Source organism: Galeopterus variegatus, unplaced genomic scaffold, assembly GCF_000696425.1.
Source record: "Galeopterus variegatus unplaced genomic scaffold, G_variegatus-3.0.2 Scaffold64, whole genome shotgun sequence".
NCBI lineage: Eukaryota > Metazoa > Chordata > Mammalia > Dermoptera > Cynocephalidae > Galeopterus > Galeopterus variegatus.
Window position 1 is genome coordinate 540,100 of NW_007726175.1, and position 16,412 is coordinate 556,511.

The following is a 16,412-nucleotide window of genomic DNA, read 5'->3' on the forward strand; positions in this document are numbered from 1 at the left end:
ACGCTAATTCAAAGAAACTGACACCGTAAAGGGAACCACTATTAAAATGATGAATTTTAGTAATATAATAATCTGAGCTGCTTCTTCAACTCTTATCTGAAATTAGAATATTTAAGAATTTCCTTATAACTCTGAGCACCAAACTTCTTGTTGGCTTATAAATATGTCTTTATCAGGTACAATGATCACTTATTTATTTTATTTTATTTTTTTACTTTTTTCCCTTCCTTCTCTTTCTCCTCTCTCTGTCTCTCTCTCTACATATATATGTGTGTGTGTGTATATATATATGTATGTATATAAACACACACACATTTCCCTCTCTTCTTTTTCTTTCTTTTCTCCTTCCTTCGCTGTTTCCTTCCTTCCTTTCTTCTTTTTGTTTTGGCGTGCCAGTTTATCAGCCTACCATAGAGGACACCTCTCACCTCGTGTCAATTTAGTTTACATTTTAATAATTAATACAGAAGAAATTTCAACTCAATCAAATTTATAAAAGTGATAAACTAAGTTATTATCTTGAATCTGACCTTAAATTTTATCACAGAAAATTTAAAAGAAAAAATAGTACACCTTATAAAATTGAAGTATGTTATATATGTTTTTGAAAGATGTTAAAATAAGAACTTGCAGAAGCTTCACAGAATAGGTGGCAAGACATACTTTAGTATCTAGATTTTAAAGCAATTGTTTATTTTAACTAGCTTCATATCCCTTATTTCTAGAGGAAGATTCTTCTCTAACATCTTAGAAGCTTTAGTTTATATTTTTTACCAGAAATATTGAACTGCTATGAGAATCCAATATGTGATTCTAGGTTCACATCTAAAAAGCTTGAAGATGTGTGTGTGGCTGTGTGTGTGTGAAAGAGAGAGAAAGATGGAAGAAGGGAGGAGAGAAGAGAGGAGATAGAATTAGAAACAACTTTAATCTAAAGGCAAATTTTATAGAATCAACATATTTGAAGGCAGTAGGCGATTTGCAGATCCCTTTAAGAATATGCCATTTATAATTTCCAGCCTTTTATACTTTCTTTCTAAAGCATCCTTAATGTGTTCTTCATTAAGATTTAGAAATGACAATCACAGAAAATAAGTTGTAGTTTTGTCATATTTATGTTCTACTCGTTCCATGAAAAGTATTTTAAGAGACATAAAAAAGGAATGGCCTCCTAAATTCTGTGAAATTGAGAGTGCAAACAGCTGGCATTCATGATGCCTATGAAACAAAAGAAAACAGCATGTTAATCATTTTGATAGCAAGAAAATCGAGCCTCTAAAAGAGCAGTAAGAAACAAAGTAGAAGGAGGAAAGAGTTCCATTTTTACATGTGAAATATTAATCTTTAAATGCTACCTAAATTGTTTTAGCAAAATTTTATATCTAAAATGTGGTATAATCATTGCTTGTGAATTTTATTTTCCAGTCTGTTTTTCAGGAGCATTGAACTGACCAGTTACATTTATATCTGGGAGAACTACAGGCTCTTCAGTCTGCCTTGGAATTCTCCATGGACTTGGTATTTAACCTTCTTAGGAGTTGACTTTGGTTACTACTGGTTCCATCGCATGGCCCATGGTAAGTTGCAAATAAAGAATTTTTGTTAATTTATGCTGAACTGTGTTTGGTACATAATATGTAGTCAGTAAATTTTACTGAGTGATTAAATACATAAGCAAAATAGTATAGTTTACAGGACATAAAGATTAATAATGAAAGTTTACTTTCAAATTCAAGTGATTTCAATCAGAAGATGTGAAATTATTGGAGGTATATTGTTCTCACCTATTGTTCCTGGTTAAAAAAAGTTTAGAAAGTGATAGCTATAGCATTACTTTTTAATGTATTGCCTTACATTGTTCTTATTATGACATGCTTGGTAAAGGTTACAGACAACTTGCATAGGAGACCCACCTTCACAATTACTGACGGTCATTAAGAAGAGTTCTGTAACAGCATAAATTTCTAGTTACCGTGTTTTGTTACAGTAAGCTTGATTCCATTTCTTGGCAGTACTTCCACATTACAAATGAAAATGTAATCATCTAGGCACTGACCATAATGCACTTCAGTGCTACCAGTTCTGCAAAATTCCTCATTAATACAGATCCTTCTTACGGCACTGATTCACTTGATTTGCTTTTTTTGGATTCTTGGTTTCACCTTTCAAGGAAATGTTTTCTTACAGGAAGGGAAATGGAAGAGCTGGAAAATGGGGGTCTCAGTCTGAAGCTCTGTAGGGATACATAGGGGTTGAAGAATGATTGCAGAGCTAAGGGGACCACCTGGTCTCTGAGGAGAAATAAGGCATGCCCAAGTATTTCTGAAGGGATGTGGGGTTAGTTCTAATTTTGAAAAACTACTGAAGAGCAGAACTCTGGATTTCAGTGGGTGGTTGGGTTGAGTGGGTGCAGAGGAAGGAAGAAAGAGGAAGAAACCTGGAATAACAATAAAAAGTAAATGGGAAATGGAAAGAAGAGACCTGAGATCAGGGCAAATAACTGAGCTGTGTGTGTAGGAGTATGTGTGACCAAATGTCCTTCCCAAGCAAGGATGAAGGAAATAGGATTAGCATGGACAAATGTTATGCTCAAGCCTGCTAAACATTAAATACAGCATTATTTTCATTAAGCATTTTAAACATGTGCATTTAATGAAACTTTAAAAGAGTTAATTCATTAAGGCAATTTGAAGTCAAGATATAATCTAGAAAGAGTTATTTATTTTGTTTGTGATAACCTTTGTCTTTGAATATAATAGGTCAGATACCAACATCATTTCCTTGTATATGAATGCACGAGGATATTCCCAAATCAAACACGACTAAGAATACAATATAGCCTATGTAGTAAACTATTTGTATTTCATTTCGAAGTAGTAGTTTTCTCCCTAAAATGAACTCACTGGCAATCTTCCTCATTTTCTATGCAACAAAGACGTACTGCAGAAAGCATTTACATTGTATTACTTAATTTCAGGAACCTTGTAATATCACACTGTCCTGTACAGATGTGTTTGGGAAATCTGCAAATTTGCTTAATCTTTGAAAGCCCATTATAACAGGAAACAAAGAAGCAACAAAATATTACCAAATATAAAACTTTAAAAAATATAGTGGTTGTAAGTGCTCTCAGTTAGAGAAGACCAATAAAATAAAATAACACACTAAAACACGGAATCAAGGTTATTTAAAGTATGCTTCCCATTAGAGAATTTTGAACTGAATCCAGAGAAGGAGGCAGACATTAAAAAGAAAATTGAAAACCTTCTGGAATAACACTCACAACCTTCAGGCTATGGAGCCTAATCATAAGTTCAAAGACTTTTGACTTGTAATGGAAATCTAGCAGGAAAAAATAAATTATGTTGTTAAATGTGTCAACTCTCAATACGATATTTGATTTTAAAATTTTACATGTAAATAATAGCATAAATATTAAAATGTGTTTTTGAAATCCATAAATACGTAGGGACAAGAAAAACTTATAGTATCAAATTTCTTGATGCTCTTGGGTTAGTGAGCCCAAACTGAGTAACTGGTTGAATTCATTTAACTGAAAAGTTCCAATAGTTCCAAAATCCAAATGTCATCTTAAAATACAGTAAGAACACCCCCACTTTTTCTACCTAATGTGTTACTTTCCTTTCACTTCTCTCAGTAAAGAGATATAACAAAAAATATTCCACACTTAATATGTTAAATGTTATGAGTTTTGAAGAAACAGTATATTATATATTTCAAATTTTATTTTTACGTGTATTTAAATTACTTTCTTAGTACCTAATTTATTGCTAGTTTTGTTTTTAGTTGTTTTGTTGTTGTCATTTGTTTGTATTGTATTCATGTAGCATTTTCTTACATTTAGGGGACAGTTTGGTATAAGTGGGAAAGAGTTTATTCTCAAAAATTTGAATTGTATCTCTATCTCTATGAAAAAAAAAACAGAAATATTCGAAGTTGTATATATTCTTCATATTTCACATTCCTTTTCCTCTGGAATGAGGAGGAAATTGGTAATTATTGTTCAACTTATAAAAAAACAAGAGTAGCACAATAATTTTTATAGGAAGAGATATAGAATGATAAAATTAAATAGGTCTTAAATTAAGAGTAGCTTCTGGCATGCTTATCCTCCATTACAAAATGTTGCTTTTTCTTTCATATACTACCTATTAGTTATGTTAAACATGTAAGAAAACAAAAAAAAAAATTAAGGGAACATTTAAAAAAAAATACTACTTGGGAGGACTCAGAATGAGGTTTCCAGGGTGCTAGAAATAGACTATATCTTGCCTTGGATGGCATTTACATGATAGACTTTATCCGTAAAAATTCATTGAGTTAGTTGTACACGCAATTCACTTAGTAAGTTGTACACTTAAAAGGTATGGACTTTATCTATACTTCCATAAAAAGTTAGATTAATAAATAATGCCAGCAATGTGATTTCTTGGTGAATAATCTGAAGCCAGAATGATATAGTAGGTAACCAAATTTAGAAATAGGAACAGAGAAGTTATGACTTGTGACTGTGAGCATAAACTGGTGACCTTACATAGTTTTTAAGTGTATCAGTTTCCACAACCAAGGATAGAGAAAGTACAAACACAGCAGTTATTGATTTATTGCCTTTTTTCTCCAAATCTATCCTTCTTTGACCTTTGTTGTGTTATCAGAGCTGGATGCTGCAGACATTTCTCCTTTGTCAGTTGACTTGATGTTAGGCTTTGACAATCTAAGGGACTGGAGAGACACTGCAAAGCTAGAACATGAGGAAAGAACTTGCTTCCCTTTTCCAGAGTGCTGTTTTCCATCTGGCACTTAGCAGATCAGTATGTGAGAGACCTGGTACTGTTCACCTCGTTACTCGGCTGTAGCCTGGCAATCAGGTGGCAAGATTCTCTGTCATCCAGTGGGGCACACAGGAAGACTAGCTGCAGCCCACACTTTCTGGGGCCCACATGTCGGGTCAGCCGCCAGCCGACCCAAACAGCCCTAGCCTCATTATCAGTCACTCCCTTGGTGTCCCTTCTGGTGGGCGAGTGGATGGCCCGGATTCCTCTTTCCCTCCGGTTCCTATTGGAAGGAGAGGGAGGAAGAGAGCTGCGAAGAGAGGTGAGCACAGCTGCGGGCCCCAACCAGCCCGTTAAAGGACACTCAGACACAGGGGTTCTGTCGAGCAGTTCTGTTTATTATCACACAAGCACTTGCTTTTAAAGGCAAATGGGGAAGGGAGGTTTTTACATCCTCCAATCAGCTTAAAGGTTACGAGAGCATGCATCCTGTCTCAATGCCTAGCTATTGCAATCACGCAGTGTTCACAAGCGCGGAAGCATGTATTTGGCCAATAAGGGCTAAGGCAAGGTTCCTGCAGACACTCCCACCCTACTTCCTCCCGGCGCCATCTTAGGCTGCCACGTTAATATGCCCTTGTGGGCCCGTAATGGCGCGCTTGTAATGTCACTTAAGGTGGCGTTAGTTTTTAAGGCCCAACACCCACACACTCTAGCAAGTCTTTCTGTCATTAGCAGAGTCCGGTGGTAGCCACAACCTCTCCAGACTTGGTGGTGATGTGTGTGTGCATGTGTGTGGGGTTCCTTTAACTTTATAAGTGACTGCCCTGTTCTCTCTCCCTCAGCTCCATGGGCAGTAGCTGTGTTCTGCAGGTGCTACTTCTGTACCACTAAACTACTCTTTCTTTACCTCTTTTAGGAATTCTTTATGTGAACTTTTCCTTATTCAAATTACTGGTGTGGTTTTTGTCTCCTGATTGGATCCTGACTGATACAGGCAGCTTCCTATATATTATATAGGATCATAAATTAGACTTTACCTGCCTATACCTTTTACAATCCCATTATGAGGCATTGATTATACATTTAGGCTACAACACAAGTTCAGTCCTGAAATAAAGAGCTTATTATAATAAGAAATCTATAATATTCCTTCAAACTCTAATTCTTTACTCAACAGTTAAACTGCTTAATTCACTTTCAACTCATCTCTTTCTGCATCTAAACAAGGTAGGTGATCATAATATTTATGTAATTAATTACAAATGTTCATTTCCACTACTTAATTGTGATTAAGGGAGCTTCTATATATGACTTCTAGAATTTCAAATTGTTTGTTCCTTTCTGACTTTCAATGGGAGGTGAATTTCGATCATCCTAATTCCCATCATTGTTTAAATGAAGAAAAGAAATAGATATATTGATTAAAATTTATTTTAACTTGTGGTGGTGCCAGGATTGTGGTCTCCATCGAAAAATAGATTACCTAACTTTGGCTACACTTATGTTTCCTTTTTTGAGATACCAGAATATACCTAAGATTTTTGTAACTCTTTGCCACATGTTAGGTCTCATGGTTTACTTTAAAAATACCTTGTGATCGTATTCCTATTAGATCACTGAGGGCAAAGTCCACTCTGTATTTGCCTGACTTACTACCATTCCTCTTGTCTTCTCCCATGATTGATCCCTCAGCTTCTCTCAGCCCTTGGAGGAGGTGTCATTCAGAACCTCTATGGGACACCTTAGAATTCCCTCAACTTGCCTATGACTTCCAGTTTCCTGTTATTTCTTTCTACTAAAAACCATGGCACCTATGTTAAACATCTTCCTCTGAGTTCATTTCAGTGACAGGGCCATCTCATAAATAATGTGAGACATTTGTTCATATAAGCACTCAAAATACATATATACTGAAAAATAGCCATGATTTCTCTTCAAAGAGCACTATTTGAGGGAGTTTTTCTTCTAGGAATAACTTATTCTTATCACTGACAGCTGCAGTCACTCCTAAAAGCTAAAACCTAAATTTCCTTTGGTGTTCATAGATTCCATAGATAGATAATGTATAAAAAGTCCATTTGAAACAATGATTATGGCTATCATCAAGGCACTGCAAGCATAGATGTATTGAGCTATTAAACAGGGAAGTCATGAACTTGATAATAAAGAATAAGGATGTCAGGAATCTCCATCAGCCTATTTTTGAACGTTGATACAAAAGTGTAGAAATAGTTCCTAGAATAGTTGGAACAACTTAAGGATGGCTGTGGTAATATTTTCCAGGAATTGAAAAAAGCTGTGAAATGAGTAATCGAAAGGACACTGGAATTCAGAGATGAAGTAAAGATTATGAGACTTTGCTGACTTGTGACTGTGCTTGAGGAAACGGAACATGCCCTGTCTTTCTTTTAGTTCTGGGGCATCGTATAGTTGCCTCATGTAGCATAAAGAGCATTGAAATTCGAGTCTTGAGATCTGGGTGCACATTACTGTGCAACCATTTACCACACACACAGTGTTGGGATTAACCTCTCTAGACAGATTTTATTCATTTCACTCACCTTCTAGTTTTGTGAAAAAATTCAAATACGAAATGCTTTGAAAGATCAGGAGCCAAGTAAATATGAGTGAATGAATAAATAAGCCAACTTAAAGGAAGCAAGATGGAGTCATGTGAAGATTGAGGGGTGTTCCAAATGGCACAGAAAGAAAAGCTTGAGTTTGGAGTGGGATTTATTTAAGATTGTTCTGAAACAATATTTAATTTAATATGATCTGAGGAAACCAGATTTTGTCCCAAGCAATTTTGTTCAAAAGGAGAATTTGGAAAGTATTACTGGATGTATGTGATACATTAGCATATAACACATTTGAGTACTGCCATTTTAGACCAAAAAAGCCAAATCAAGTGGAATTCTAGCCTTATTCATTTATTAAACATGTATAATTGTGGCTGAATTTAATGCTGCCATATTAAAATAGCACAATTAGAAAAATTGCTGTGTGAGGTACTAACAAAATATACTAAGTGAAGATTCCTGGAATAATCATCAACTTAGAGATTTATTTCTACCGTTACAGACTTCATTCATTTATTTATTCATGTGCTAATTTTTTCAACAAATATTTAAGACCACCTATATAATACCAATCCTGTATTAGAAACCTGAAATAGTTTGCTGATAGCAGATATGATCACTGATTGTTTATTTTACTGTGGATCATAGATATCAATGATTAATTATAATAATAATTATAGGGAAATTATAAAGATGATTATGTAGAGAATTCTATAATTTACAAAACATACTTTGTCCTTTTCATTGCCATTAATTCTTAAATTTCCAAATATCTGCATATGCTGAAGTATTGTGCATAAAAAAAATGGGATTCTGCTTAAAATTCATATTCCTAAAATTATGATGCTAGTAATAGCATCAGGTATCACATTGGAGAAGCAACAAAAGTATATTGACCAAAAAGCATAAATTCTTGGACCAGGTGGCCTGAGTTCAGTATTGACATTTATTAACAGATTTGGGGTGAGTTAATCTATTTGTGTCTTAGTTTCCTCATCTATAAAATTGGAATAATCATAATAGTCTGTATCTCATAGGATTTTAATAAATTTTAAATGAGTAAAATTTAGGAAAGTGACTGGAACATAGTTAAAGCTGTTTAAGTATTATTATTATTATTATTGAATAAATGTTTATTATATTGCCAGGTACTAGATTAGGTGCTTTATATTAATAGCACAACTCATGGTTTTATTTAATTCTGAGAAGAACACTATAAAATAGGCATTCAGTCATTCATCAGACATTAAGTGAGTACCTAATATGTGTTCTAGAAGGTCTTCTAATTGCTAGGAACATAGCAGTGAACAAATAAAAGTTGCTGTCCTTATGGAGCTTACCTCCTAATGGAGGAAGATATAAAATGCATGTTATGTACTATAATGCCAGGGATCAAGACGTGTTGTGGATAAGCGGTAATGGACACAACAGTCTGATAAGGCCTCTACTGGACCTCTATGAGGAGATGGCATTTTAGCAGAAACTTGAATGAAGTGAAAAATGCAGCAGAGGCATATCTGAGGAAAGAGCTTTCTAGTTTGGCCCATCTGAGAACCATCAAGAAACCATATGTGGAGGACACCAGGGGTAACTGGAAGACAGAGGTTGGGGTAATAGTCAGGGACCTGGCCATATAAGGATCCTGAAGATTGGCAATAACCAAACTGGTAAATTAATCCCCAGCCACACTACCCACTCTGCACCCTATTTGTTTTAGATGTAACGTGAAGCCACTGGAGGATTTTTAGGAGAGGAGTGACATGCATTTATTTCTTTAACAAATACCTATCAAAGACCTACTATAGGCTTTCATTTTATTAGACACATGGAATCCTCCAAAGTTAAAACAGTCTTATGAAGCTTTCTACTATAACCTCAGGATGATGTGTACAGTAAAATTAACAAAGCAGGTTAAGAAAAATAGTGCCAGATTAGTGTGGTGGTTATACTTTTCTGGAGAATGATCAAGAATGCTTCTCTGATATAGTGACATTTGAGCACAGACCTAAAACTTTCTGGGAGAGTGAGCCCAACTATTTTGGGGAAAGGGACAACAGGGAGAGGGAACAGCGGGTGAAAAGGGCCTGAGGCAGAAGCATAGTTGACTCATTTGAGGAGACGCAAGGAGAACACAGTGGCTAGAACCAAGCAAGAAAGAATTAAAGTTGCAGAAGATGGGGGTGAGAGGTAATCCAAGATGTGGGCCAGGGTGGGCAGATCATGCAAGACCTGGTAAATTATTGTAAAGACATTAGCTTTTATTCAGAGTGACTTAAGAAGACAAAATGTGACTTGTGTTTTCAAATCTGGCTCAGTGGATTTGAAATATTTTGTATCAATTTTCCACAAAAATTAAATTTTACAATGATTCCATTACACATATACACAATTTCATAAACAGTATTTTGTCAACCTATATGATGTGCACATGTTTCTTACTCTATCTTAGTTAATTTTATTTCATTTAAAAATTCTGTCTCCGATACTATGAATTGATTCTGTGAACCAAGTATGATTAAAAATGTGTTCAAAACATAAAACACTTACAGCTCTGTGATTTTGATGTCCCTTCATCAATCCTAGTAGAAGTCTTCGCAAACCAACATTTAGTTTTATTTCATTGCTTGGTGCCTTAGACATTTTCACACCCCAAGTTAATGTATTATATTAAGATTTGTGACTACACCTTTTGTAAAGCAAAACAATAAATGTTCCACTATAGATTTATTTTCAGGTAAGTGACATAAGGAACATGTTCATATGAAAGTTGAAATTTATTGTTCTAAAACTATCATTGCATCGAATAACCTTTGGGGGTTTTCTTTGTTTTTGTTTTTGTTTTGTAGTGCGTACTCCAATTTAAAGGGCTGTTGCTTAGACCATGATGATATCAACAGAGGTGGTGGAAGTGGTCAGATTATGGATATGTTTTGAATCTAATGCCAGAATAGTTTCTCTCTCTCTCTCTCTCTCTCTCTCTCTCTCTCTCTCTCTCTTTAAGTGGTTATGAATATCCATGGGACACAAAGCTAATTGTCACCACTCATGCCCAAGATGTGATGGCCAGATCCATATTGTCAGGATGCCCGTTACCACAAATTGTGATTATACCCTGTGTCCCCCACCCAATTGTCCCTGACCTCCCTCCCCATCCCCCTTTTCCCACTCCACTTTGTATCCCTAGGTATGCTCTGCCCTCTGCAAGTCCAGTGGACCACTGTGGTCTTTCTTTCCTTCCTTCTTTCCCTCTTAACTCCCACTTATGAGTGAGTACATGTGTATTTATCTCTCTGTGCTTTGCTTATTTCACTCAACCTAAGTTTCTCCAAGCTCATCCATGCTGTTGCAAATGGGAAAATTTCATTCTTTTTTATGGCAGTGTTGTGTTCCATGGTGTATGGGGATATGGGTTGTGAAAGAAAGAGAAAATTCACAAATGCTCCAAAAATTTGGCTTTAGCAAATGAGTGAGTAGTGTCATCAATTTAGAAGGGCAATATTGATTACTGATCACACAATGTATCCTAGGGGATGGGGAGTGGGTCTGGAGATTAATTTATCAGTTTTATTATATCCCTTTTACAGATTAAAAAAAAGGAGAGAGACTCAACTAGTTAAGCAATATGCCACAAAGCTAATACATTTTAGTGCTTGTTTTCAATCCAAATTTAGTGGGATTAAAGATGTGTATTGTGAAGAAAAAGCAGATTCTTTTATCCACTATATCATAGTTCTATGCAAAGAAAGCACAAAGGGCCAGGACGGGGAGAAGATGAGCCAGAAGGGAGGACTGACTCATGCACAACTCCACGGAGCTGGTATCCTTAACAGCTTGGACACCTAGCTTTGTTCCAATTTCAGAAGACACTAGTTATCTTTCCTTCCTTATTACAATATTTGGAATTTGGACTGAGATTGGTTATTTCAGTTGAATGTTTTTTGGAAGTATTCTGCTTCAAGGGGTAAGAAAAAATAGCATTTATTTATTTTCCCACAATTGTCAAGGTTAGAAATCTGAGATCAAGATGTCTACAGGGTTGGTTTCTTTGGAGGCCTCTCTCCTTGCCTTATAAATAGCCATCGTCTCCCTGTGTCTTCACATGGTCTTCAGCTGTATGTGTCTGTGTCCAAATCTCCTCTTTTTATAAGTACACCAGTCATACTGGACAACATAGGTCTTTAGAGAACTTATCTCCCAAACAGTGTTTTGTAGCCTTGAAATGATTCCAAACACTCACATAGTTTGCTACATGAGTGATACATGTCTTGCAGTGATAAGAGTTTGGAAGTACTCCCCCAAATATGTGATGTCATATTCTCAAATACTCCCTTGAGAGTATGACATCACACCTTATTAGACCCCATATGGGGGCAATTGACTTCAACTACTGTACTTCAAAATAGGTATAAACCTAAAAGTTTGCCAGACACCTTGAAAGCTTAGGCTGTAGCAGGCTACACTCTATCAGCCACCTCTTTGAAGACCAAAGACCAACAACTCAGGCTGCAACAGGGCCGGTCAGCCTTCAAGCTAATCTCCAAATCTTAGCCTGCCAACAATGGCACTGTCTTCTAGCATCAATGGGCCTTACAGGTCCTCACGCATCTCTGCTGTATTGGACACAATATCTCTCAAGAACCGCTTGTATAAAGTACACGTCCAACTTTAATTAGACTTTACTTTCCACAGAGGGCTGCTTTCATCCTAATTGAGCAATTGGACTTTAATAATTGGACTCTAAATTGAAACTTACTCACTATGTGGTTAATGTGCCTCAGCTTTCAAGTGTATTCCCTGTGAGGTCTGTTCTGGTTAATCTCCCCACTGTTTAAGCATTGTGAACCAAAGACAAATGAAGTCATACTTTGATGTCTCCTTATTTTAACCACACACAATATATAATCACTTTTTGAGGTACTGGGGGTTAGGACTTCAACAAATGAATTTTTGAGAGACACAATTCACCTTGCTTACTGCAAAAACAGTAATGTTCTCTGTCCATGAACATATATAGACTAGATGATTGATTGGTTTCTGGAAGAGATCGTATTTAGTGGGAAAAAGAACAGATTAAGTCAATAACATCTAGTTTCTAATCCATTTAATATTTCTATAGCTCAATTTCCTCATTTATGAAATGAGAATAATAATCCTTTCCTTTTGGTGTGGTTATCAAATTGCTATATATTTTCTCACTTTTCCCCCTAAGAATAGTAGATATTCAAGGTATTTTTCCATGTTTGTACAAACTATAAATTAAGTACAAAAGTCAAGGTAATTGGTTTGAAATGTACAAAGTTTTGAGTTTGATTAATTTCTAAGCTTTTTCCTGCTGTTTGTTCAAAACCAAACAAGCGTCTCATTTTAACTTCATTTTGTAATGTGATTTTGTATTTTGATTCATTTGTTCTGAAGGCACAATGATGGAGAGTTCTATAAGAATTGATCCAGCAACGTTCATATAAAAAATAGAAATAACATATTTTTCTTATTCCAAAGCATTTGCATGAAAAATAATTGCAGAAAAAGAAAAAAAAATCTCTAATGAGGAAAAGGTAGGAAATGAAATGCGTGTCTAAACCCATCCCCCAGAGACACCCTCTGTAAATATAGGATAAGAGAATGGACTCTGGACCCGAACTGCCTGGATTTAGATCCTGGCTCTAACTACTTTCTAACTGTGCAATACTGAGCAAGCTATGCCTCCTCTTTGTGTTTCCTTATTTGTAAGATGCAAACAACAATAGTATAATCTCCAAAGGGCCATTGTGAGGTTAAAATAAAGAAAACACTTGAAGCAGAATTCAACACATAAGTAGAAAAATAAATACCTATGTTGTCTGGCATCTCTGTTCAATGTATTATAATATGATATGATATAATAATGTAAATGATATCATGTTTTCTTTAAATGACAGTTAATATACATTAGCAGGTAAAAGAATTACCTTCTCAAAATGCATGATTAAGTTTACCTGTTCTCATACAAACTTAGCTTTTCTCATTGTTAGCTGGAAATAATAATAGTACTTCATAAAGGATCTTACAAAGATTTGCTATGTATTTGTACCATTGAGTATATGTACAAGTGTATTATATAATAAAAACTAAAGCTAGGGAATTTTAATTATATAAAGCATGCCATATGGGTTTCTATTTATTAAATTTTAATGAAATTACCTTTGTCTTTTATAAGATATTTATGTAGGAAAATGAACATTTTAGGTCCACTACAGATATCTAGACAACAAGGATCACTAACAGACTGTGTTTTAGGCTCGCACTCATATAGACATGGCACTAGCAATCTTTTCCTAGATGAATATTTCTCAACTATAATAAATAAAATTACAACGTGCATTTCTTTTAAAATTGTTTCTTTTCCTCACCTGACTATTATATAATTGGAGTTTTTTTTAATAGACAAAATGTATCTGCATTTGGTTTTCTTTTAACACTTGAATGTTTTATCTGGCTGTTTAAAAATATTTAAAGATTTTGGAAGAAACAAAATTCATTAGAATTTGCACATTGTACCTACATATTAAAGTTTCTTATATTGACTTTTCTGCTAAATTAAATATTAATTTGTCAAAAAATGTTTTTCCAGCTTAGCAATTGAGATCTCTTTTCAGGAACCTGGAAAATGACTTGAAAAAAAAAATTACTAAAGCAGATTTGTTCGTTCTCTTATGCTAATAGGTAATTTGATTTTATCCTTTTCCTTACAATTGAAGTCTTATACTTCTTAGAGTGCCTTCCAAAATGTAATTTTGTGCCATAGGTACTCCTAAAGTGTGCACAGTATACCTTATTTTCTTCTCCAAATTTGTAATTCCTGATAATAAACACACACACACACACACACACAGCTGTATATTATCACAGTAAATAGCTTGTGCTACATCATCTTTTAAAACAAAACCTCAATGCCAGCTCTGTGTTTTGGAGCTGTTTCAAGCATTGAAGAAGACACGTCCTCTATGTGAAGTGCTTATACTGTGAGTTAAACAAACAGTATAGACAAGGCCCAGAAAAATACACCAGATGTGCAGGTGGTAGTTAAATCAACAAGAAATCTTATTTAATCAGTATTAAATTTCATTAGTGGTGATCTTTTTTCTTTAGAAATGTAGGAATATAGTGGTAAAATAAGTCTTTATGCAGAATTTGATGGGCTCCACCATGGTGATAATATCACTTAAGAAAAGAATTGATCCTAAGTAAAAGGACAAAGTGAACTGCACGTAAAGCACAAAAACAAATGAGTAGAAAGTAGAAAACAAAGAATGTAAAGTAGGTTGAATAAAGGATATTTGAGTGGAGGCAGTGATGCACAAATCATATTTATTGCAAAGTTCTGTAAAACAAATTTTAAAATTTCCATAAAAAATAATAATATACGCAATCAGAATCTAAGAATGAAACCAGATAATGGTTATGTAGTACATTAAGTTACCATCATATATTAATTTTTTTATTAAGTAAATATAAGGAAAACTGGGAAATAAAAAGTGATAGAATTATAAAATCAAGAAGAGGTTGATGGATATTTTAGGAGAATGGAGACAATAAAAATATGTCAATATAAAACAATACATAATCACAGCATAACAGAAACTCCTTGTAATGACAAGGAGTCATCAGTATTCTATACTACTTAGATCTTAATAGCAACATCTTTATAGTGACTCCAAATGCATATTTCAGTGTGTAAAAAAAGCAAAAACTTCAACAGGAAGAAGTTAAGGACATCGCTCAAGGGTTTTGCCAAAAGCTTGTGTGTGGGTGAAGGGCGAGCACAGAATTTCAGTAAATTTCAAATGTAAGGAGGATGTTCTATAGGTGACATGATGTCCTAGTACCATTTCTCAAGTCCTAAAGGACTCCAGATTTTGAATGTTTGTCACTGGAATCAGGTATAGAAAAATAAAATGTTTGCGAGTATATCAAAGCCAAACAAGTACCAAACATTCGTGTCCCCTTGGGCAGTGAAAATCTGTCACTATGAAATAATATTAGCAATTAACTAACAATTACTAGTTCTTAGTAGGTGTTTCTAAGTGCTTTTCACGTATTTTCAGATTTAAAGAAAATAATGAGGTGATCATTTTTATCACAGCACTTGTATAAAAGGGAAAAGTGAAACAAAGAGAGTTAGAGTAACTTGCCCAACCCTCAGAGCTGCTGTGCCATTGCCTGGATATGTTAATCTGAGTCCATTGATCTCAGAGCCTGTGAGGCTTGCCACTTCTTCAGCCTTTTAATAAAGTTAAACATTTTTATTAAATGCAGCATATACTAATATCGACATCTATCCAATCTATTTTAGATCACGTTTCCATAAATGCCCAAATGTTATGTAGGAAACAAAATTTAAATGTAATGATTTGGTTGTTCAGGGTCAAAAAATTCTTTGGAAATTAAGGATTAAGCTGCGTTAGGATAGATAACTGGGACTTCCCTACTTCTCTCCCAATGCAATATTAGACTCATATTTTAGTCATACTGTAGCCCTCGAGCCTACATCACAGTAATTGCTAGCTTATTGCCTTGTGTAGTGGCTGCACATAAGAATCACATTGAACACTTTGAAAGATATTTATGACTAAGCTATAAGAAGAACCACTTAAATTAGAATCTCTTGGAGTGTGATCTGGGCTTAGTTGTTTTTTCGTGGTTGATGTTGTTTTAAGCCACGCAATATTTTAATGGGTAGCCCAAACTGAGTAACACTGAATACTCACTGAAGATTGACAGATGGAATAAGCAACATGCTAGTTTTTTGGAGGATGAATTGACAGTAATGTATACTAAAATGTCATAAATAGAGTTGTGTGTGTAATTAAATGATTTCCATGTATGTTGAAATATAACTACACCCACAAGTACTACATGATGCATCCCTGGACACTTAGAACACTTTTCTAAAAAAAAAATTGCACCTGAGAAACTGAACAATAAATCTGTTATATCAGCTAGTGTTGTCAGTCCATTTTTTAAATCTCCCCAATTAAACCAAGAATATCTGTTATGA

The 16,412-nt window shown here is 34.8% G+C and overlaps 1 protein-coding gene across 2 annotated transcripts in view; it reads left to right on the forward strand.

Moving 5' to 3' along the window:
• AGMO (alkylglycerol monooxygenase) overlaps nucleotides 1–16,412 on the forward strand; it is a 340,101-nt gene that overhangs the window by 9,701 nt on the left and 313,988 nt on the right. For both annotated transcript variants that reach the window (XM_008576908.1, XM_008576915.1), the window contains exon 3: nucleotides 1,426–1,577. In XM_008576908.1, coding sequence (XP_008575130.1) covers nucleotides 1,426–1,577 — 152 coding nt within the window. The remainder of the gene's footprint in view (nucleotides 1–1,425; nucleotides 1,578–16,412) is intronic.